This window comes from Anser anser (genome assembly GCF_964211835.1).
Source record: "Anser anser genome assembly, chromosome: 6".
In the NCBI taxonomy this organism is placed as follows: Eukaryota; Metazoa; Chordata; class Aves; order Anseriformes; family Anatidae; genus Anser; species Anser anser.
The window spans coordinates 24,016,328-24,040,483 of record NC_139726.1 but is presented as its reverse complement, the minus strand read 5'-3'; the positions used below and the strand labels follow the sequence as shown (position 1 = coordinate 24,040,483).

General features: G+C 38.4%; 1 protein-coding gene and 1 long non-coding RNA gene across 9 annotated transcripts in view; one reads left to right on the top strand and one right to left on the bottom strand.

Moving 5' to 3' along the window:
• Positions 1-24,156, bottom strand: part of LOC310901470 — a 75,293-nt gene that overhangs the window by 8,623 nt on the left and 42,514 nt on the right. Inside the window, exon 3 of the long non-coding RNA XR_014585835.1 lies at positions 7,219-7,304. This is a non-coding gene — a long non-coding RNA (uncharacterized lncRNA). The remainder of the gene's footprint in view (positions 1-7,218; positions 7,305-24,156) is intronic.
• PDE11A (phosphodiesterase 11A) overlaps positions 1-24,156 on the top strand; it is a 135,105-nt gene that overhangs the window by 87,631 nt on the left and 23,318 nt on the right. For 7 of the 8 annotated variants that reach the window (XM_083841024.1, XM_083841023.1, XM_083841027.1 and 4 more), the window contains 7 exons: positions 5,341-5,487; positions 5,593-5,700; positions 11,392-11,501; positions 14,110-14,200; positions 17,257-17,357; positions 21,562-21,639; positions 23,002-23,065. In XM_083841024.1, the coding sequence (XP_083697150.1) occupies positions 5,341-5,487; positions 5,593-5,700; positions 11,392-11,501; positions 14,110-14,200; positions 17,257-17,357; positions 21,562-21,639; positions 23,002-23,065 (699 nt within the window). The remainder of the gene's footprint in view (positions 1-5,340; positions 5,488-5,592; positions 5,701-11,391; positions 11,502-14,109; positions 14,201-17,256; positions 17,358-21,561; positions 21,640-23,001; positions 23,066-24,156) is intronic. The other variant, XM_083841026.1, reaches the window with a different exon arrangement.

Below are 24,156 nucleotides of genomic sequence, written 5' to 3'. Positions count from 1 at the left end.
TTGTAAAAAATGTCTGCAGATATAAATATAAGCAAGTATTTTTAGAGGCCTTTATACATGAAAAGAACCCTTTACAAATCAAAATCTATGCCATCAGAAGTTACTGTCTCCAGTATGGTTTGGTAGATGATAAAGATGAAGGCATCACATTTAAACATCTGCTTTGATGATTTCTTTGCAGTTTTTGATGATCAGTCTTTAAGATTTTTTCAGGTCCTGATCTTCTGAGAGCTACAGAAGTACTCAAAGAAGTACTTCTGAGAAGCTACAGAAGTACTTAAAAGGGCCTCAAGTCTGACTTCATCTCAGTATCAAATATGGAATACATAAGATTGCTAGGAATATACTGTTACAAGTATTAGTTCAAAATCATTTAGCCTTCCCTGCAAATTATATTTTGTCTTGTGTTCTCAGTATCAAATGGGATCAAAAGCTGCGTTTCCATATTTTATATATAATGCTGAATGGAATTATTACAACCAGATCCTTCAGCTGTAGGTATCTTCTGTGTAAGAAACTTCTTAAGCTGCCTATCAGTGTGTGATGACCGGTGGGAAGTATGGATGGAATAAAAGAAATTTGGCAAGATGGGAGAAAATGTAATCACCACCAAATTGCCCTCTTTCCACTACTCAGCCAGAATGGTCTCATAATCAAATTCTGCTACCAGAGATTGCTAATTGTCCAAATTACTATTTCATATTTGTTCCTGGGATGATACAATTGTCCCCCTACATGAGGAGTTATCTCCCTCTGAGCATTTTTTGCACTGGTAACGTGGACTGGCCTGCTGGTCTCTGCTGAAGGTAAATCTGAGTAGCTAGAATGAGAAGAGTTTAGCTCGGTATAGCTTTCACATGCTGAAAACTAGACTTCAATCTCACACAGGGTACGTTTTGGTTTGTAAAACTTTGTGGATTGTTAGGGAAACCCATGAAGTTCCTTTCCTATTTGGAAAGACTGATAATGTTTCCAGATCCTAAAATGGAAAGACACCTATCAAAAGCTTATGGCAGCTATCAGGCTATTCAGGAACTTTGCCCCCTTTCCATTTACCCATTTCAAGGGATTGTTCTTGTACTATTTATAACTATAAATTGATTTAAAGTCAATTTGTTTTTCTCAGTGGCATTAATGAGTGTAAGAGGTCATTTAATGATATGTTTTGCATACACTTTCTCAATGACTGTATTGGCCATTATGAAGGTGTTAGGGTAGTATATGGCAGAAATTGAAAGTAGGATTAAAAGGAAAGCAATTTGTAGTAACGTTAACCAAGCTGAATGTAAAACCTATATCTCATGCAGGAAACGTGCTCAAAACAGCAGCAGAAGTCTCTCCTTTTGCTTGTGTTGATTGATTCGTGTTCCTCATGAGCGCCTCATTCAGCCCTTACAGCGAGAACCTTGTAAAATGCTCTGCGTGCATGTATTACAGTGCACTTTTCTGACGTGTATATACATGTACACATACTGCCCACAAGAATGAAAGAGTATGAATGAACACTTTATTCTTGTCTAGTTCTATGCTACCGATATAAAGAAAACATTTTATACCACATACATTTTATATGTGCTTCTAAAACTGTGAAACGCTTGTTCTCAGCAGCACTAAGGTGTAAGCATCAAATAGTAGGTTTTATATGAAGTATTTCACTTTTTAGTGTTTCCATAAAATTTTTGACTCTTTGGTTTTCTAAAGTTCTCCTTTTTAAGTTCTACTCATCCACAGCAGCCCAGAGGCTTACTAATACAGAACCAGAACCACAAGTTTTCTATTCCATAGGCTCTCTTTGATAGCGGCCAGAATTGGGATTCTATAGTTGATAGAGTTGCTCTATGCATTTGGAAGTATGATGGTCATTAATGACATTCAGCTCTTTGGTGACTGCTGACGTAGGTTTGGTTAAGGTTCAACCAGTCACTTGTCTCCCAGCTGTTCACATGTGCCAAGCAGGCTGTGAAGCAATTTACATGATAGTGAAGAGCAATGAGGAAAGGAAAATCTGCCTCCTCTCTGAACTGACTACAAAGGCACTATTCCCCCCTCCTGTACCCGTCCCACCCCCAGCCCGTGCACATGTGAGTATGGGGCAGACACAGACCTTGTCCCCGTGCACTCTTCCAGGGGCATGGCGCCCTTTCTCAAGTTGACTACAAGTGGTGAGAGTTTCCCAGCCTGGGAACAGCCAAGTTTGTACTTACTAGGCAAGACCAGATGCCTTCCATGAGTTAACCCCAACTTGTGTTCATGGCTCCTTTCAACATGTATTTTTTCTTTGATTCCATGGAGTACTGGGATGTGACCAGAGGAGTCACATCCAGCTTTAATTTACTATAAGCTGATAGGAGAGTCATGTGAATCTTTCTCAAGGATGAAGAGCCTTGAAATTACTTGGTCCGCAGGGTAAAAAGACTTCAGTGTATAATGTTCTTAATTGTTTTTAGAAAGAGGAAATTGAACTTCAAAACATTCCAAAGGAAGCAAGCCTTTTAAGTGATCCTAAATCACTGGGGTGCTTTAGAAAATAATTTCACTGTAAGTTGAATTTTAATTGCCTGCCCCTTCCTCTTATTGTCGTGGTACTTTCATCCCCTCTGTTTTCCTGGAAGAGAATGTTATTATTGCTGTTTATTTTAAGAAATCCACTGGAATTTCTCCTGCAGTGCAGCAAAATGTTAGGGCTGGATATGTTTTAATATTCAGTATTATGAATATTTTTTATATCTTTGTAATTAAAAAAATGAAGTTTTAATGACTGCTCTCCTATAAACCCTGGACTGCTGCATTTCCAACATAAGAAGCACAGGACAGACAATGCCAGGTGCAGCCAGAATATTGCTTCATCCCCACAACATATCAATTTTTTTAACATTATTCAAATTAGTCTCAACACTCATAATTCTGTTGTTTCCTTTATTGCTGTTGTAAAGCAAATGGTTCTTTTATACAAATGTTATCTCCTGGCTATTAATTCAGCAGTTATTTTGGATTATGGCACTCCTGTTAAATTTAGGAATGTAAAATCTCATAAATATTTAAAAGTTTCAGACTGACATGGGAAGAAATTGTTTTTGACTTGCTTTGTTAAACTCTTGTTCAGTTTGTAATAGATTTGGAATATATTGTTAATTCTCCACCGTCTGAAAAAGGGAAAAACAGTTGTAGCTGAGCAACTGCTTCAGTTGTACTCCCTTGAATTGTAACAGGTTGGTAAACGTATTTGTTTTCATTGAAAAATAGCAAAGGAAATATCCATCCCCTTTTAAGGGGATAGAAAACATGAAAATGTTAATCAGAGCCCACTTCAGAGTTAATGGAAATGCAGCAATAGGTTTGTAAAGATGGTTTCAGTGAAGCAATTTCAAGCAGGGCTGCTTACAGTCAGGCAGTTCTGTTTCAGCATCTTTGTTCTTTAAACTTCTTTCTAAGAAACAAGTAAAATTGACAAATGCTTTTCTTTCATCAAAGACTTTCTGTATACGGTATGTTTAAAATGCAGTGAGTATATCTACAGAATAAATATTTTAAGTGACTGATAAAAAGTCACAATTTTTGTAAGACTGCTGAAGGTCTAGGTATCAGCGTTTGGGCCAGCGTTCCTGTTTCACATCTAACAGCATCTTCTTTTTCATTACCTCAGAAGTAAATGTGTAGCTTTGCAGCCAGATCTTAAGGAGTATTAAGGCATAAATTGTGTTGGTGTCATTTAGAACTATTTCAAATATTTCAACAATTATTCAAATAAAATTTAGAAAAAAGTATTGAATTGATTCAACCTGAATCATTAGGCTAGTGGACAAAGTATGTATATGATTAACCAAGATTGCTTCTCTCCTGCATGCTCCTGAGGTTCTTCAGCTGTGTCCTGGAATGACATGTGATGGGTTGTTTTATTTCCCATGTCAATTAACCTCACTGGCATAACACCGTGACTTTTTGTGGTATTGGCATGCAGCACTGGGCACTGAAGTGAAAAGGCAATTTTCTTCTAGTTAGCAGATGGGTCGGTACCACAATGTTAATACTGTTCTATGACAGGTTTGCACTATCTGCTTGTACATGGTACGGCTGAACCAGCTTAATCTTTGTGTAAAGTAACTATTGAGGTGGTCCTTTTCCTTTGCCTAGAAAAAAGCTCTTTACTTGTCAGTAACTTGTCATAGTTATGGTGCAGTGTTTCAAAATACAAGTTCTTAAAAAGGAAGCCATAAGGTCATCATGTAGAAACCCATAACTGTGAAGGTGAACTTAAAACTGCATGAACAGGTATTTTTATATGCCAGTGAGTACCTGGATGTGCCATGCCAGCTGAGTCCGTGCAAGTTTAACAAATTCAGCATGGTACAGCCCGTGGCCCATGGGCCAGACCCAGCTCCTTTGTGAGATTTCTACCTGACCCGTCACCTTCTCGCTGGAGGAGAGCAAGAAGAGATGCTTCTTCAGCAAAGGCAGGCTCCTCCACCTGTCCTCTCTGGGGAGATGAGTGGCAAGTCTGAAGGGGCATAAGGAAGGGCAAACAAGCCCTTGAGGGTTGACGGCACCTCCGCCTGGCTCCTGCAGATGCTGCCGCTGGGCCACCCAGAACATGTCTATGTGCACAGCTGTATTCATCAGCCAGTCCTGCACAACCACCTTGTATGATTTTGTGTGCATGAAAAGCCCATTCCTCTATTACAAATGGAACACGAATCTGCTGTCTTATGGAAGGAGAAATATATAAGGCTTTTGCTATAGCTTATTAACTTACTGCATGATCAGAATGTTGAAAATTATTTTTATGTTCCTTTGGAAAGTATTTCTTTCCAAACATTTCTTGTATTACTGTTTTGGTTCTGTGAATGTGTAGTGAACAGTATAAAGTGAAGGGCACTTGTACGCTTATGAACAAAGAGGCATTTGGACGAAGAAATCCTGCAGAGCAGTATATTTACTTTGCATTTCTGAATGGTAGCGATTAAAATTCACAGCTGCTGGCTGTCCAGATGTTTCTTGCATTACACCATTGTAATTTGCATTGGAATATATCGTGTTACTGCAATAGCTGTAAAGTGGACAGCTCTTCCAGTCTAAATGCTGTACGCAGGTTCCAGTTGGGATGGTGAGCATATTTCCTGATTGTATCTGGTTCTTCTCCTTCCCATTGTTCCCCTTCTCTGTTACCTTGCCCTGTTGGTATTTCTCACATGAAGACTTGTATTGGTTGGCATTCAAATCAAGCAGGGTTGATTTGAATTGGCAGGTCAGAACAGCTGTATGGGTGGTTTCTTGTAAGAGCGACATGGAAAAAAAGGCCCAGGATTTGAATCAGAAGTTTCCCTTTCCCCTTGGCATTTTCAGGCAGCAAACATCCCTCTGGTGTCAGAGCTTGGCATTGATGACATCCATTTTGATGACTTCTCACTTGATGTGGATGCCATGATTACTGCAGCCCTGCGGATGTTCATGGAACTTGGAATGGTTCAGAAATTTAAAATTGACTACGAGGTAACCATCTGCTCTGCGGAGATATCTGCTGCTTCTGTCTTGGCACTGCTCTGTCCATTTGCACACATTTAGTAGCCCTGGTAAAATTTGTACTTTTCATTTCAGACACTGTGTAGGTGGCTTTTGACGGTTAGGAAGAATTATCGAATGGTTTTATACCACAACTGGAGGCATGCTTTCAACGTGTGCCAGCTAATGTTTGCCATGTTAACTGTAAGTATCCAGCTACAGACACAATCCCGTAGGAGCTTTTATTGCCACGTTGCCTTACCTGTCTAAACATTTTCTAACATTTCTTTTCTAGTTATTATGATATTCATTCATTTGCAATGGATATGCACGCAGAATTAGGTTATTTAACTTAAGGCGGCACATATTTGGCAAAACCTTATAGTGTTTTAGTGACAGTGATACCATAGGCACATTAAGTGACTGAAAACAGATGGCAGTCTCGGAGTGAGCTTGTTATTATGGATCTTGATCTTACAATAATGTTTTCCTTTTGGAACACTTTGATTTGACATTTATTTTAGACTCTTAAATTGGGATGTACTAAAACATGGAAGATTAGTATCCTAAAAGAAGTATTTATTATGTTGACATTAAATATTTTCTTCTCCAGCTTCATCTAGATAGTCGTGGAAGGTACTGCCTTAAAATATTCTAAGATCATCTTCTAACTTAGTGAATGAACTGAACCTTGTACGTTGGATGCTGTAACACTGCTGCATTTTATTAACCTTTATCTCCAACGGTAGCCGTAACTTCTCTCAACATATAAGTTAATTCTTTGAAAGTACCAATGTTTCTACTCTCCTTCCTCCTACCCCACAGCAACCTCACCACATGAAATAATGCATATTTGACCTGTTAATTCTTGCAAACGTATCAGTAAAAAGATGGTGGTTCTGGATTTTTAAGGTTCTGGTTAATGTAGCAAAAGAGAAGCAGCCTGACGCTGTGTGATGCAGGACTTTCACTGTGCTTTCAAATTTTTTTTGTCATATCTCCAGATAAAAATAAGAATTCAAATTAAATGAAATGTTAATGCTATAGTAAATCTCTAATATTCATAAGATGTATTGTCAACCATCTTTTCTTATTGAAGATGGTTGACACATAAGCTTATGTTATATAATTAGAAGAATATTTCTCATTTAAATCTTAGAATATTTTAATGAGGAACCAACAAACAGACTCCCCAAAGCAAAGGCTGCACTTGCAAATACAGGAATATTTTCTTTCCCAGGGACAGAGGAACATTTGACAGAACTAGAAATAAAATTCAAATCTTCTGACTTGTTAACGTAGTCTCTGGTGAACAGTGCTAAACTGCTCACATCTTAACAAAGGAGAAACAAGTTTTTCTGTAAACCTGGGAGATGACATTTTGTAGACAATAAAAATACCTCTGGGCTACTACTATCACCTGGCTGGGGAGCTGCGTTTTGAAGACATCCTAATCAGTAGGTGTTACAGAAGTGCCCTTGCTGAGGCCAGGGATATGACGTGCTTGTTCCCTAATTTTTAATCACTGAATTTTTACACTCTTGTTGCTGAACAGCCTCTGCATCGAGGCTAGTGTTCATGTGCCATCAGTCTGAGCATTATTGGTGGAGACTGCACAGCCTGTGCTGTTCATACAGCAGCGCAGATCACCAGATCAGTCTGTTCCCTGCTGAAATGTTTCCGCTGTGTTAAATGGACATTGGATGGGCCATGGCATGTTACCTGCGTGTGGGGCACAGCTGTCTCTGGTGTGGATTCCAAGTTATCCTCCTCGGTTTGGCACGGTCTCTGTGACACAGCTGCATACCCTGGTCAAGAGTAAAAACAGAGCATGAAGTCCCCTAGCAGGTAAATGTGTTAGGTCTGTTTTGCTAGCTAAAGCTACAGGGGCTAATTTCTATGAGCGTTTACAAATGTGTAACAAGTTGTTATACACCATGAGACAAAGCAAACAGAGATCTTAAATAAAAGAGAAAGTTCACCCCTTTTGGGGGGAGTGAGGTTGTTCAGCAGAGAAAAATTAAAGTTGCTTCTGTTTTCCAGCAGACACTTTCTGTTGACTTTAAGCAAAATCTCATGGTGACATGTGGGCATCGGTAGTTTTTGAAGCGCTATAAACTTGACATGCGCTTTTTTTTTTTTTTTTTTGTAATTTCTCTAAAGATGAAAAGCTTTTCATTCTGAGCAATAAGTGGGAAGTCAGCAACGCCATTTGAATGGGAATTGCATTAATTTCTGTTGAATACTCCCGGAGATTCGAGGAAGCCACATCTCCCATCTTCACAAACCTCCTCTGTGAGGAGAAGCGTCCTCTAGATGGAGCTCCGAGGCCAGGTTTGCGGCCGGTTGTTGTTTTGGGTGGGAAAAGCTCTTTCCTACCAGGCACTTCCATCTCAGCTGGAAGTGACTAAATCGGCAGCCAGCAGGGAGGAGGAAGATCTCGGTTTCTTGAACAGCCAGCAGCAGGCCTGCGAGGCTGAAATCTGAATCTACTTTGTAGTTCTCAAAGCAGAATTGCAGGATGCTTTTAGCAATCAGCATGGGGATACAAATATCTGTGGGAGGTAATCTAGGATTTTCAGGCCAAACTCATTTCATTATCCACACTTCTGGTGAATTGAACAAGCGATTGCAAGTGAGTAGCTGGGCACATACACTAGGCATTTGGCTTTCCAAGTCCCACCCCGCTTTGCTGCTGCTCTGATAGATATCAGAAGTCTGTCCAGTGTGGGACCCACCTCGGCTACTCTTGCTTCCAGAGATAGGAAGACTGATCTTGTGAAAAAAGACATGAAAGCGATAGCCGAAAGACATAATAGCACAGGGCTTGCTCATACTGCATTTGCCTTGTTAGGCAACATCCTAGTTAACATGCCTTGGTGTTTTATCTGTAAAAAGGGAAAATTCTCTGCCTTGCAGAGGGGCTCTGGTGATCAGAAAGGTGCTGATTTGTGTAGGATACTTAGTTTTGCAATGTGTATATGAATGTATGTCTATGTGCAAGACTCTTTCCTCCAGTTATTGCAGCCTATTCCTGACTTCTCTGTGAAAGTCAGCAATATTAGCTGCACCACAAATATAAATAAACAGGTCTATTTTAGGGAGTTTTCAAGAAGGTCTTACCGTAGCATAGTAATTTCTAAACCGTAACGTGGTAGCCTGACCACACTCCCACTGAAAGCAGGAGCAAAATTCAGCTGGGCAGAACAAGCCAACCAACAGAAATCCAGCAAAGCTTAAACCAGTTGTTTCACTCCCTTGTCAGCCTTTGGTGTGTCTTCCTGTATGTCTAAATATACATGTTTTCTCTCTCCAGTTAGACACTGGAGAAATATAAGCCCAGTACTATGAGTCATACTCTTGTACTACATACTCTTGTACAAGTATTCTGAAGACAAGCACTGAAGCAAGGCTGCTCCTGCAAGGTAGGAACATCACACGAGAGCAAACCAAAGGATCAAGCCCAGCCTTCATTATCAATGCCTTTGCCTAACCCAGTTCATATTGATACTTTTTCATTTTTACTTTTTGAAGTAAGTAATACAAAATTAAAATCCCATCTGGTGTGCTAATAACAAAACATATAAATGTGGAGCAAGGTATAATGAATGCAATTCATTTCCTCACATGAAAGAATGACCTCCATAACTCACTGGAGACTCTGCCACTCATGAGTTATGGGTCATTCCTTTTCTGGTGAAAATAAATTTTACTGCACCATCGTCTATAGCTATGTATTTTTTCTCTCTGCGTAAATTCAAAAAATGGGAAAATGTAATCCTTTGGTCTGAATATAATGCAAGAAAACAGATATCCTCTTATCATAACATTGTTTTATTTTAAATGATCTTATTAAGTGAAATATGCTATGTTTCTCTCATACATTCAATGACAAGATTTTTGATTAAATGTTGAATTTATTTTTGAGATATTGCTACTGTTAATAAATTCCTTAATCAGTTTTCCTGCATTTATAATGCAGGTTGAATCCTGAAGTTTAATCAAAGCTTCTGTTATGCTAAAGGCTATTTATTGCACCATCAATTTTCTATTATGAAACATCTATTTTAAGTTGCTTTAACTCAGCTTTTGAACATTTTTTCTAGATTGAAACTTGACACATGGTATGTTGTCAGTTACAAGCTTATTTTTATTTTTCTAAATAGACCTTGCTTATTCTTTGTTATATAAGAGCAATATTTAAAAGTAAAAAGAGAAAACACTATTTTTTAAATTATTTTCTCTGCCTGGGTAGCTGCTACAGAAATTTTAAAAAGCAATGCTACTAGGAAGCAGGAGAAGCCCTTTCATAAATATTCAAGTTAATCTGAACACCAGTGGACACTTCCTGAATGGAATCTTTTTTCCTCATATTTGATCTTTTTGATATATAAACTTTGATGCTCAGTTATAAAGCTTTTGTAGCAAGTCCTGCACTTCTTCAGTTCACATTAAAATGTTTTCCTGAGCACTCAGGGAAAGTTGGTTCTCTGTACTGCCTAAGAATTAACTGCAACTGCCTTTCAGACTATGAAAACAGAGAATATTGGGGTTTGAATAAGCATTTATTCAAGTAGAATTTATAGTCTTCAGGGTGAATAGCAGAGTTTTCACATGGTATTGTAGCAATGACTGGCATCTAGGCAGTACGTTCCTACAGAAGTGTAAGGACACCAAATGCCACAGTTATTCATTGTCTTTGTATCGCTTAACACTCTTCTTGCCAGTGGGTGAAAATATTCCCCACTCAGAATCAGTGGAATTAAGGATTTCTTATGCAGTGTTAGTGTTCAGTCTAGCTTTGATCTTCCAATGTAAATGTATTTTATATTTCTTTATTTAATCTCCTCTCATGCTAACTAGAGTATGTGGCTAGTCAGAGAGTGTGGTTGGAGCCTGGCACTATGGAAAGACGAGTGTTAATGATTTTCCAGCTCAGTCAGTCCTTTTAACAGGCAATGTGCCCTTGTGCTTCTGAAGAGCTGAAGTACCAGGTTGTTTCTGCTGAGGGTAAGGTGCAAGGCACCAGACAAGGGGTGTCCCACGCAGCCTCTAGTACCTCCTCAAACAGGACCTGCTCAGGACGCCTGAGGTTAGCAACAGCAGCAGTGTTTCTTCTCTGGCATGAGGCAGTTCAGGGAGAAAAACTGCTATAGCAGGTCTCCTCTACGAGGAGAGGTATAGCGGCAAAAAATGTTGGTAGGTCAGCTCTCCATTCACACAGGTGTACCTGAGGTGGTCATGGGGAATTTTGGTACATACATTTTCAAAATTCTTTCTCAAATTCAAGAGGGTATCTGCAGCAGAATTATGCAATTTGAGGTATTTCCCCTTTAAATCATGTCATTTCATTTCATATGTCCCAGATAACAAATCACTTAATAGTTCATAATAGTTCCATAGACTATATTTTAGCTGGCTTCTTTTATACCTCTTTTGATTTAACATCTTAGATATCTCTGACTGTAGGGATTAACTAAAATGATCACCTCAGGATTGAAGAAATCTGTGTTAAAGTACTTCTCTGAACAATAATTTCAAAACAAAATCAATTTTGTTTTGTATTTCTATGGTATGAAATTTCAGTTGCTATCTTAGTGTGTAGTTATTGGTGGTTTTTTCCATCTCTTTTTGCCTTTAGTGCCTTCTGGGTCGTGGGGAAATGGCATGCTGCAAATGCAACAGAGAGATAATAACAGATCACTCCAAGAACGTTATCTATTCTGCTAACCATCTAACATACAGCAGGGAACATAATATGACAATAAAGCATTTATCTTCTCCTTACTGAAATGTTCATGATATCAAAACAAAGTTGACTGTTGCTCAATGGACTATCATTACTTATCCTTTTTGTTACAGATAGTTACAGATGCTATTTTTTTCTGCTTTCAGACAGCAGGATTTCAGGAGATTTTGACTGAAATTGAAATTTTAGCTTTGATTGTGGGATGCTTATGTCATGACCTTGACCACAGGGGAACCAACAATGCCTTCCAAGCCAAGTAAGTTTTCTAATTCTTATTACTTTAATTTGTTTTTCTTCCACAGAAGAGCAAAAGGTGACCGAGGATAAAGAATGAAGCATTAATTTCAGGCCTCCCAGGCCAAGGCTAAGTATTCCTATTCCTGTATGTAGTAAGGGACTATCCATCTTTATAATTCTCTGTTCTTTGTGGTAACTGTTGGCTTGTCCTTTGTATCAGGCTGTTGATTGGGTTACTCCTTGTGAACAGACACCAAATATTGAAACAAGGTACCAAAGCCTGATGTTCCCCTCAAGCTCAGGTATCTCACAGGCAGATTCTTACATTACCTATACAACATCTTGCTCTCTGGATCATTTGCAATTCTCAGAATGATTTTTATTCTATTCAAAGTGCTCAGGACCTGATCCGGCAACCCTGACTCACGCTTATTTTTACTGTCTAGGCTGCTGCCCTCAGACATGTTACTGAAGTAGCCACAGGTTAATGGAAAGTTTGCGGGTACTTCGGACTGTGGTGGTAAGGGAACTCTGTCGACCAAGGTCAAATTGTTTCCAAAATCTGTGTTTGAAAGGCAGTAGGAAATGTCCCCTGACAACATCCTGGACAAACTGTGAAATGAAGCTGTCAGACACGGAGATTCCTTCTCCAAATCCTGTGTGGTTTTCTTCGCTCCCTGGGCCCTCTACAGTCAGAAAATGAGACCCTGAGGCTCTCTTGTTCTGCAGAACTCAGAATGTGTTTGCAGATTTGTCTGTTTTGCATTACTGCTAATCCTACACTGTGACAGGAAGTGGTCAAATGGTTGTCCAAAGTATTTGAAAGACAGGGTGAAGGTGTGTTGGCCTATTGTCATACCCTTTTATATGCAAAGATAGCCTGTTTGTTGCAATGTGTATGTGCACTGGCTGCGGCATTTCTGGGGGTGAGTAGCCTCAGTGAACATCACTCAAATTGATGTTTCTGATATTCGCTAAGCCACCATTTCCTGAGCTATTGCTGCTGCTGTACAGTCTCAATGAAACAATGACACTGTCTGGATCTTCAATCACCACAGCAAGAAAAATCAATTGCAGTGCTCAAGACAGAGCTTGTGGTGCAAAGGTTACCAAGCACCGCTAGATGCATGTTTGCAGCTGAATCTTGAAGAGAATCAAAAAAGACGAGACAAATGGGAAGTTCAGCTGATTGATGTTTATGTTCCTAATTTACCAACATGAGACCTGAGATTTACATCCAGACCATTTTAGGCTCTGATTAAGTTAACCACTTCTCTACTGTAATGTTACCCAACCGTATCTCCTGTGCAGAGGGATGGCTGAGTTAAAGGTAAAGGTTTTAGTGTTAGACTGCTATCACTTATACTTCTTTGACAACTGAGTACAAAGAGGAGACTACCATTTTACGACTCCATAAAGAAATTGCTGAAGACATTTAACAAAAGACAAACATTACTACACATATAAAATATCCCTGAAAATAGAAGCTGCAGTTTTCATACAGCAGCTATGATTTATTCCTCTAACTTGACTTACAAATTTAAGCATCACATTTTCCTATTTTATCTTCAGTGTTCAATGCTACTGTTCTATGTGATGAAAGTTCAAGAGGTATACGATGAAGGCAATATCACAGCTGTCTGAAATGGCTCTGTTATATATCTCAACACTGTGTTCTCTAGGGATGATGTTTCCTGGACATCCTTCTCTCTAATATAGCTGCTTCTGATAATTAAATATCAGTATGGTGCAGTTTTATAGTATACGCTCCTAGGAGACTCTTTCTGTTTGTCTGTAGCATAATCTCTTATTCTCATTTCTTTGGAAAGAAAACCCATCTTGTCACTCAAGGCTGGGTCCCAGAAGTGAAGTAATGGTGAACAGTAACTGTTCTGACAGTCCAGTCCAATTCTCTGCACCTTCCAACAATTTTCAATGCTACAATTGGTCATACAGTTTTTAATTGCATTGTCTAAGTTTTTGCTATTTAAACTTGAAAAATCCACCTGCTCTGTGCATTTTGAAGCTTAATTTTGTTTTAGACAATAAACATGATCAGAAAATACATTCTAGACAGAGGCTAAACTTTTATATTTACTGCTCTCACTTCTGGTTTTATGTCTACCTTAATTTTTTAAGTGTATGGTTTCACATATAGACAAGACTTCACAGCATTTGCAGTTCTTTTGTTTGTTTGTTTTTTTAAAGCATTTGTAGCCACCCTTTGTAATCCATTGTTTTTACATATATTAAAAACTGAAAATGAAAGGTAATAATAGAAGAGCTAGTCCCTTGGCACCTGCTCAAGGACGTTACTGCCTGCTTTTACTGCATAGTGGTGCGTGCCTGTGCTGCTGCATTGCTGAGGTGCTTTGGAAGTTGCATTCCAAAACTTCATGGAGTTCCAGGAATATCTTTAGTCAGATGATGGTATTTAGCAAGGTCTGGAACATAAATGCCGTGTATTTGGCTTTAAGTGACTGTTTTGCTCTGGCCAACTCTCTCAAGTATGTTTGCTGACATGGAGAAGGCAAGTGTGGCTACATGCTTTCATTACTAAATTGTCTCTGAAACCTGCTTTGTAAGCAGACGAGCAGTATTTGTTGACTCCCTGTGTTCTGTTTCAGGAGCGGATCAGCCTTAGCTCAGCTCTACGGCACCTCTGCTACCTTGGAGCACCACCATTTCAATCATGCTGTCATGATTCTCCAAAGTGAGGTACAAAAGCATTACTATTAATCTCACTGTAAGCTGTTGGGCAGTTTCAGCCAGGGAAAGGAAATACCACACACAGTACCTTTTTAATGCCCTCTCCTTGAGGAATTATTTATTGGTTACCTCAAAGGTCACAACTAGCACAAAATTAAACAACTACAAATGCTGATCATAGATCCCAGAGATTATATCTGTCTCAATCAGCTAGGGGCAAGGAGAACATATCCTAATCATATTGTGAGTTTTTCTCAGTCTTCTAACATCCTGCTCAGTGCTGTATAGGGAGACAAAATGAGCTCTTACCTTTCCCCACAGGTGTTGTATTCAGTGTATCTCAGTCCTTTACTGGACCAATTTAATTTCTTTGACAGACTTTATGTAATCACTATTTTTGTGGTGGATTTGCATTATTTTCCTAAATGACTTCTTTTAAATTAATGTCAGCAATATTGTGCTGTCCAAAGTACGCTAGCTGTTTTGCAGATTCATATCAGGACACAGTTCCTGCCTAGAACACCTTATGTGCAACAGTATGCAGCATGTAGTACCCTAGAGATGTCATAAGTGGGAGAAGTAGAAAGATGCACAATCCTTATGAAACAGTGGATGCATTTTTTTAATATACACAGATAGCTTGTTACAAAATCCATTCAATATATACAAAAATGAAAGTGTTGTTCATACAGCACAATCAGAGACTGTATGCTGATCTGCAGTAACTTTTGAAGAGCATCTGGGGATGTCCCATGGCAAATGAGAACAGGGTGATGGCTTTACTCTGTGTGCAGTGTCACAGTGATCAGTCATGAGATGCTGACTGTGGTTTTAGTGTTCAGTTGCTCAACATTATATTTAAAATGTAGAAATGGGAAAAGAGAGCCCCAGCATGAGATTTAAACAACTCAATCTGCTCAGTTTAGCCTAGCTTGTCTAAATGGTGATACCCAACTAAATGGCTCCTTATACTAGCAGAGAAAGGTATAACAAAAAGCAGCATTTGAAGGCTAAACAGACTAGTTCAGAAAGGGAAAAAGGAAGATTTGTTTTAAAACAATGAGGCTGTTCGACTGCTGGAATAAGCTTTCCCACTTCTTGAAGTTATCATGACTGAATGTCCTTCCAAAGATAGGCTTAATACATGGATGACTTTATGCAAGTTTATAGCTCATGTCAGACTACATGCTTTAAAAGAAAATCCAGCTTAGAAATAATAATGAAAAAAAAATTACAAAATAATGTTTTGTCTTGGAATCTACTTCTTTTCTGGATTCTTCCTGGAATCTAGCTGCTTTTGTAGATGTAAAATATTACTTGAACCAAAAGTCTGCTTTGGTCATTCAGGCAGCTTCTTCTCCTCATCTGTGGACCAGAGAATTAATCACAGAGGATTTTTATCCAATAGATACTGTCTATTAATGGGAACACAACACCACTCGGTTTGGAATAAATACACATTTACATCTTCCAATGCTCTTACATAGATGCACCAGTTTACACCATCTGTGTAAAATAAGTTGAAACTAGATTATATCCTGTGCACTGATATTCTAGTCTCTCTTTACTATCTAGGATGAAACATAGAATATTGCATTATTTCTGTAGATTCTTATCATGGCGGACAAAAGAGCTATTTATCCTTTACTCTTGACATACTAGCTTCAGTATAAGTGATATTGAGCTTTGTAGTGGTATGGTTTATACATGATGAAACAGGCCAACAAGGCAAACAATGTTATAGATTAACAGACACTTTGGTAAATTACTCCTGTTGTAATAGCTGCTGTTTTCCTGATACTTTTTTTTTTTTTTTGATTACTCTTGTTATAAGTTTGGTTTTCATAGATAAGCTTTAGATTTTCAAATCTTTCTCATCACTTACCTAAAAATAATTTTTAAAAAAATCAGTCACAGAGAGATCATCTTTTATGTATGACAAATTATTTTTTAGACCAACAATTAGCTGATTTATTTAAATAAAGAAATTGTTATCATCTCTACCTCCAGACCTTATCTTGTCTATGTCCTCACACCATCATGGTTATAAAAATTCTGTTGCTGGAAAATTCCCATTTTTAAGTTCATTTTAATATTCCTAAGCAGTAGATGGCAGTGCATACTGAATGCATGCATTACAGTGCAAAATGTCACCAAAATAAGATTCTGTTTAGCAAGAACATTGTTGTTTCTACAGGTTATTTAAAAAAAAAAAAAAAAGTATAGTACTTTTATTTATGTGAATTTAATCCTATGTGAGTACTGCCACAGAAACCACTTCTGTAAGATTACTGTTAGAATTTTTCATTAATTTTGTTTCTTTCAGCTTATTTTCTCCTGGATTTCATAGAGAAATTGTAGGATCTCTGTCCCTATTATTTTTTCAGAATTTGTAACAAAAGCACCTCTCTGTTCTTGAATAACAGTATTAAATGGTTTTCTTCTCTTCATTCTGGCTATGGAGCACCTTTCAAATTCTTAGCCCGTGACCCATAGGAAGTAGCCTATTGGGCCTTTAAACCACATAAAGTTGCAGTTCCTCAACCTGTGTAGGAAAAGCTTGTATATGCTGTAAGAATACAGTAATGGTCAGAGTGAGCAAACAGGCTGTTTTGAATGAAAAAACTGATTTAGTGTCTTTGGCTGCCCTAACAGCAGTTTGTGCGCCTGCAAGCTGCAGCTCAGATAAATCTATTAGGAGCACAACTCAAAAGCTGCAAAGCACAGCTCCCAAAAACATTTAATAAGAGGGAAGATTGAGATGTATCCATAGTTTTCCTCCATAAACTGAGACTGTGCAGGGTCAGAGCAAAGAGTAAATCTTTTCTCAAGAGGCTATAATTTCAGTAGAGTTTAGAAAAACATCCCAGATGCTTGATTACAATCGTCAACTCTTCCTCCCCAAAGTAATCTCCACAGTATTAACATTATTATTTTGTCATAGTTTTGCCATGAATCAGAAAAAGCTTCTGTTAGAGAGAAACAGTAGGCTAAAGAGTTAGAAAACCTTTTAAAAACCTGTATTGATTGCTAGTCCTTTACCTCCTTTATCTCTTTCATTATAGGGTCACAACATCTTTGCTAACTTGTCCTCTAAGGACTACAGTGACCTTATGCAGCTTCTAAAGCAATCGATATTGGCAACAGACCTCACTCTGTATTTTGAGTAAGTATTGGCATTTCTTGTATTTGACAAATGAAAATTCGAAGAACATACTCTAATGACCTATTAAATACCAATGAGGATATATAATATGAGAAATTAGTCTTTAGCTGTGGTTGAAGAGATTTAGTCTAATACTTAGTATATTTTAGGCTAATAGAAATATCTCAAGTGTCCAAGTAAGTTTTGCTTTAATGTGTAACATCTATATCAACAAAAATCAAATGAAGTCCCAGGCTCATACTTCAAAGCGATCCCAGGAATCAGCTACAGTTTGGTCCCATAATTCTCTCGTCCCTTCTGTGATCGTTTTTTCAGGCATGTAGAAAATCAATGACATTTTAGAATTATTTTCCGCCATTTCAGACTTTCTAACCACCTATGCTAAAATTACTGTATTTAATAAAAGAGCCGGATGCTGAGGTAATGAAAGCTTACATGTTACTTCTTTGAAGAAAATTATGCCAATTTGCATCAGATGAGAAATAAGATTAACTGTAGAGAAGTGTAATAGGATCTCTTTCATCCAGTTATCTTTTTTTTTCTCATCTGCATATCAAATCTCTAAGCAGACTTCAAGTTGGTTCTATTTTGTTTTTCAAACACTGCTAATTATTACCAAGTTATATTTGCAGTGAGACTGTGTGGGAGTGTGCGTGTAGCCGGAGGAGTCATGGTGTCACCAGCACTTTATGCTTCTGGATCAACCCCCTCTGGCACGTCTGTGGCTGGCTTACAGGGAGAGTGTTGGCAGGTGTGCAGCTTTACATGCTGCCTTCTCAGCCTTGACAATGCTCCATCCTTAGGGATTCTTGTTTAGGATCCTATCTCATACGACTCTGGGTAGCGTTTGGTAATGTTTTTCTCAACTTTTAGAGGAGGGGTATACATGTATTCCCCCCTTTATGTGTGCTGATGGTTGATACCAAACCAGTTTTCTAGGTAACTTCAGGCATAGTTTATCTATTCAACTCTCTATATCAACATTGTATCTTTAACTGTTAATTGTAAAAATACTAAAATACTAATTGAGATGCTGTAATGTTTGTCCTGTCTTTTTTTTTTTTTTTTTCTTCTCCCAGTATTGTGTTACTTTGTTAAGGGCTACTTCTGAACAATACTGGCAGTAAAGACACTTTTCTTTGTTTCCTGCAAGTCTGTTCTCAGAGAAGCTGTATTAAGAAAGGGTTTTTATGAATAGTTTTACTGTAAATAACTTGTAAAATTAGCCCATGAAGAGGTTTCTACTAAGAGTCAGTCTGCGAAGAAATTTCTGCTTGTTGACATGAAGGTCCACAGGAAGACAAATAAACCCTTTAAAACACATTATTTTTGAAGCTGTCTGTCAGGCTAGCTAGTGATCTGGAGGGCTGGTATGGCAGTGGAATTTGCTGACAGCTTTAAGTGAGATACAAGGACCACAGGGATGTGACAGTAGAGGTTCTACTGCCTACCTGCAAATAACGGGGACTGCAGAATTGGTTTGTGCTGTAAGGAGAGGATGAGGGTTAGGGGGCTGAGAGGGCAGCTGTCCCAGCATGGCCCCATGCGCTCCCGCTGGCCCTGCAGCCCCTGAACGAGCTGGAGGCTGTGCCTTGGAGAGGGCCTATCCTGGAGAGCGCCTTAGGAGGCAACCCAGGCATGATGAAGCTCTTTTCCCTGCCTGCCTTATGCTAAAAAACTATGTGGTCAAGTTGTCTTTCTAGTTTTAATACAAAGAAATAAAGTCCAAAGAGGGACATCAGTTGAATTTCAAGATTATTCTTCCCTGCTTGCATAATTGATTTTTAGTTGCTATATGAATCAGAAAAGTTTTAGTAAATGAGACCTCTTTACTCAGAAGTCTGCAAATAAGTTATCTTTTCCTCTGATGTTGTTATGATTCATTAATCAGGTGGTGGTTATGCTACTCTACTTCTATGAGTGCCTGAAAATGATTCCCTGAAATCACTGTTGGTTTACACTTCTAAAAGCCACCCAATGCGAACAGGTGTTTCCACACAAGAACCTTGCTATTCTAACTTGTTTTTTCAGTTTGCCATGTCTTCAATATTTTTGTAGGGAAGGAAATTATCATATCAGTATTCTTACAATGCTTAAACCTAATGAACAGAAAATCCAATTAGCAAAAGAGCAACAAAATTTCAGGCAGATCAAGGCTTTATGACCCTCTCAAGGCACTGCTTTTCTACAAACAAACAAAAAGATGACTTTCAGCAAAAGATTAGATGGAAAATGTACTTGATTTTAGCAGATAACATTAAATGATGTTCATAGATAATACAGCAAGCAAAAGAATGGAACCAAAGCGAAGGTTATGGAAATTAGCTGAAATGATGTCTTGAGCTACTGAACTGTAAAGCAACTGCATTTGCTATATGTAGCAAGTCAACTTTCCCTTTCAGGCTAAATACAAGAGTCAGTGCTACTCAAAAACATTCCCAAATCGTTGTCATTCTCTTTATTTCTTAAATCCTGTCATGTTATATTTGCTTAATAGCAACAAACCTCTTCCTGTTGGATACCATGCCTGAGTAACCAGTAGGAAACACTAAACTGTTTCCTTATACATGACTGCTTTCCTCAGGTTGACTCTTTCCTATACTAGAAATTCCCTATGGAGTTAGACTAATACATCTACATCTATTCCAATGGATGTCAAAGCAAACTCCTAATTTAAAATTTTCATCTTAATGTATGGCCCTGAGACTCGCAACATTTTCAGTTACTGTTTATGAATCTCTGTACTTTAAATGTGAATGTTTGAGGTTTCTGAGATGTCATCTTCCTGACATCTTTAAATCCTTTCAGCTTTAAAAACTGTTGCCCATTTTGTGTCCAGTAACATATGAATTATGCAGAATAACCAATACTACAAAATGAAAGAATTACCACATTTTACACTTAGATTGGGCACTGAAATACGGGATGCAAAAATCTACCACTCTCCCTCTTAATGAAGTACATAGTTATTGATGATCAGCTCAGGATTTGGTTGATTTCAGGTTTAAGTGCCAAGTAGTCTTGGCCATTAAAATGTTCATCACTGCAATGTTTATTCCCAGTGGGGCCACGATGCTATGAATTTGTACATGAACTGAATTTTGTTTTCTGCATGTATGACTTTGCATTGTACTCCCAAATAGTCTAATGTAAAATTCTTTTACATCTCATTTCAAGAAGCATAAGGGATTAGATATCACCGTGTATAAAACTTGCACTCACTGCCATCAGACTGTGCTTTCAATAACTACTGTTCAAAATTGCAGTCCAGCTGACATAAATGTGGAAAATAAAAAGCCATAAGCTTTCTCCAGTGAGGAATCTAGTAATGATGTGCCCACATGGCAAGGAGATAGCAGTCTCCCATGAGCTGGGGCACTGGACTGGCACCCAAAACATAGGGATTTTGTTTCCAGCTTTGGTGCTAATATGTTGTCACTCTAAGCAAGTTGTTCCATATTTTTGTACTTCAACTTCTGCATCTGTGGCAGAATCTGCTTCACGCTGCATGTGTAGTCACACTGTGTGTAGTAAGAGCCCATTGAAGTTCGAGTGTGAGTTGTGATAAAAATTACAGACTATGAGTCCGAATTTTGGTACTTAAAGGCACCAAGCGAGCATTAACATGTCCTGATTCATGTTTTGTCCATCACTGAGGAGATTGGCAAGATCTTCCAGAAGACAAAGCATGGGGTCAAGCAGGGAGACCTAATTTAAAGTCAGTGAGGACTACTGACTCAGGACATCCACAGCATCTTGGTGTTTTGTGTGTTGGAAATAACTGTAATTACAAGGCTCTGAAAAATCCTTCAGGATCCAGAAGTAAAAAAAACATTCTGCAAGGACAAGTAAAGTGAAGTGTGTGTATAATTCAGGGGTATTTCTATCGTCTGTCTGTCCACTGCTGTAGTCAAACATTTCATGCTTCCATGGAAGACTGAACATTTTGGTATCATTTATTTCCTTATCTTCAGAGGCCATAAATACAGTATCGCTTTTACTAGGCAGCTCTGACATTGATAACAGACATTTATAGAACATTTTCAGAAATTAGTATGTTTCGCTTAAATGGACTGTCAGTGTAACGTCTTTAACAATAATACATGAGGTTCAATGGTTTCATATCACTTAGAGAACCATGTTTCTACTGCAGTGCTGCCCTGGAAGTATCCGTTTGCCTCTCTGATAATCTGTTTTGTTGCAGGAGAAGGACTGAGTTTTTTGAACTTGTCAGTAAAGGTGGTTATGATTGGAATATGAAGAAACATCGAGAAATATTTCGGTGAGCACTAACATTTCTTGCTTTCTAGTTATTTCAAAGTGTAGACTTTGTTTAAGGAATTTCTTATGTTGTGGAAAGAAGACTGCAGTAACAAGAAAAGGCAGCTTGGTTTAAAAATAAAAGATGATGATATATATGATATGATTTCCAAACATTACCAAACTTAGCAGGGATGTAATTAGTATAACCTCACCTTCTCCATTCCCATTTCTGCTTCTGCCGCATATTTTTCCCCTTCTCCCAGCCTCACCAGTTACTGCTCAGCCCTTCTGATCTTTCTCCAGAAAGCATCAATATTCTGCCTCTGAACCCAAAGGCCTTTCTTTCCCATTTCCTGTTTCCTCCTCCTCCCAGCTATTCTCTTCTGTGGGCTTTTGTGCTCCTGTAGTTTGTAACTGGGAATTTGCAGATACAGTACTCTTCTAGCCCTCAGGAATGATTGGAGCATGCACCCTATAGACATTGTGGCTGGTATGGGTACACGCCACTGTTGAGCCAACACGTGCGTATTTGCATATGCATATCTGATTATGTCTCAATTTATATGAAATTTCATTAAAATTCTATTTCCTTTTGGGTGTCTTTTTTTTTTTTTAAACTGAAAAAATGGCCATTTTCTATTTTCCATATCATTTCACTCATTCCTGATTTTAGATTCAAGCAATATATTTGATGCTTCATTTTCAGTGCCCTTGTTCTTCATTTAAACTTTCTTAGACTTTTATCTGCATCATGTACTGTACATAAACGCTTTCTCCAGCTGAATGGTTTCTTTCTTCTAATGCATATAAAACATGGTTGTAGCTAGGTATTAAACTACAGTGGAACAGTACAGCTCATTGTAAATCTTAAATTTTTATTGTAGATGAGCAGTAGAAACTGCTTAAGCAGTGTCTGTGTTGCCTCCTGTGATTATAGGTTCTCTTGCTACAGCAGTCACTTACAAATAGGCATATAAATTAATTCAGTTTGCAGGTATTATTGTATAATAATGCCCTTACTTATATCATGTGACGTACATGCTTTCGGGTATATTATATGTATTTATATAAGTAGTGGCAGGAGTACTGCAAAATTAGCAGTTACTCCCGTGCAATACCATTTCTTTTCTAGTGTGCAGTGCACAACGCCAAAAATTCATTGTCTGATGACCTGCAATACATTAGCCTTCACAGGCACAATTGTGATGTAAAAGCCATGCTGATGGCTGAGATTTCAAACATGTCATTCTTTTCTGGAGGAAAAGAAGGTGCCATGGCTGACATTTTATATATGTATTATTTATTTATGCACCCAGAGCAGAGTTGTTTAGAAATCCAACAAAGGTTGATTCAGCTTGTATTGTTCATTTCTGTTTTTCAGATCAATGCTAATGACAGCCTGTGACCTTGGAGCTGTGACCAAACCGTGGGAGATTTCAAGACAGGCAAGTCATGATTAATAGCAGGGCTGGGAGAAGGCGGGACTGGTGGGACAATATTCCCAGGGCCCTGACTTACAAGGGACCAAAACTGGAATCAATTTACAGCAGTATTAATGCTATAAAAAATAGCAGGGGGGTTCTGCAAGAAATAGTTTATTGCTTAATCTTTCTATGTGCGCATGCTGGTGAACAGTATGTAGGTACCTGAAGAGATCCAGCTTTACAACCTCTCCTCTTACTAACCTTTTAGATCTATATTTAAAAAAAAAAAATAAACAAAAAAAGCATGAGCCACATGCATTTGCACTTCCTTGGTTTGTCCCAAAGTTCTTTTTGGCAGTGACAGAATCTTTCCTGAATCAGCAGATGATCTGCAAACTTGGATTAACATCAGATTGTTCTGTTAGAAGTATGTTCATTGATGGAAAAAAAATTGCAAGTGTTTTGTAGAGTTTTGTTTAGCATCCTGTACTTAGAAACAAAGAAAAACTCAGTCTTCTGCTGCTAAGAAGGCCTTTTAGAAGCTTATACATAAAACTCGGGTCCAAGCATTGACTACAGGAAATAATTACAATGTGGGAAAGTAAGCATCTGGCTTACTGGATCAAGACTTGTCCCAAGAGTCTTGTCCTTTACCACATGATTTTCCCACTTCTAGGCATCTTTCCTTACTCAGCACCCATCATTAATACTTCCTGTTTCCCATGCTAGCAATTCTGTGTCCTTCACTGAGGTCCAGAACCACCTAGTAGAAGGCAGGCTGCATAGGGAAATAGGGGTTTGGAGGAATATGCACCATGAAGAAGCAAATAGGAAATACACCAGTACAGCTGAGTGTAGGTGAGCAGCTGGAGTGAGTTTGATTGGCTTAATGACAAAGTGACAGTTAAGATGGGTTGAAGACGATAAGCTAGACAAGAGAGCTAGTGAGGTACAAGCAGCCAGAGTTCTTGGAGAAGGACAAGGAATGTGGCAGCTAAGAGACTTGCACTCCTTTGCAGCAAAACTATGTGCACGTTAACTCAGTAAAAACACATTCATGTGCTGAGGGCGTCAGCTGCACTTGCAGTTTTGTCAGATGAACCTTTTTTGCT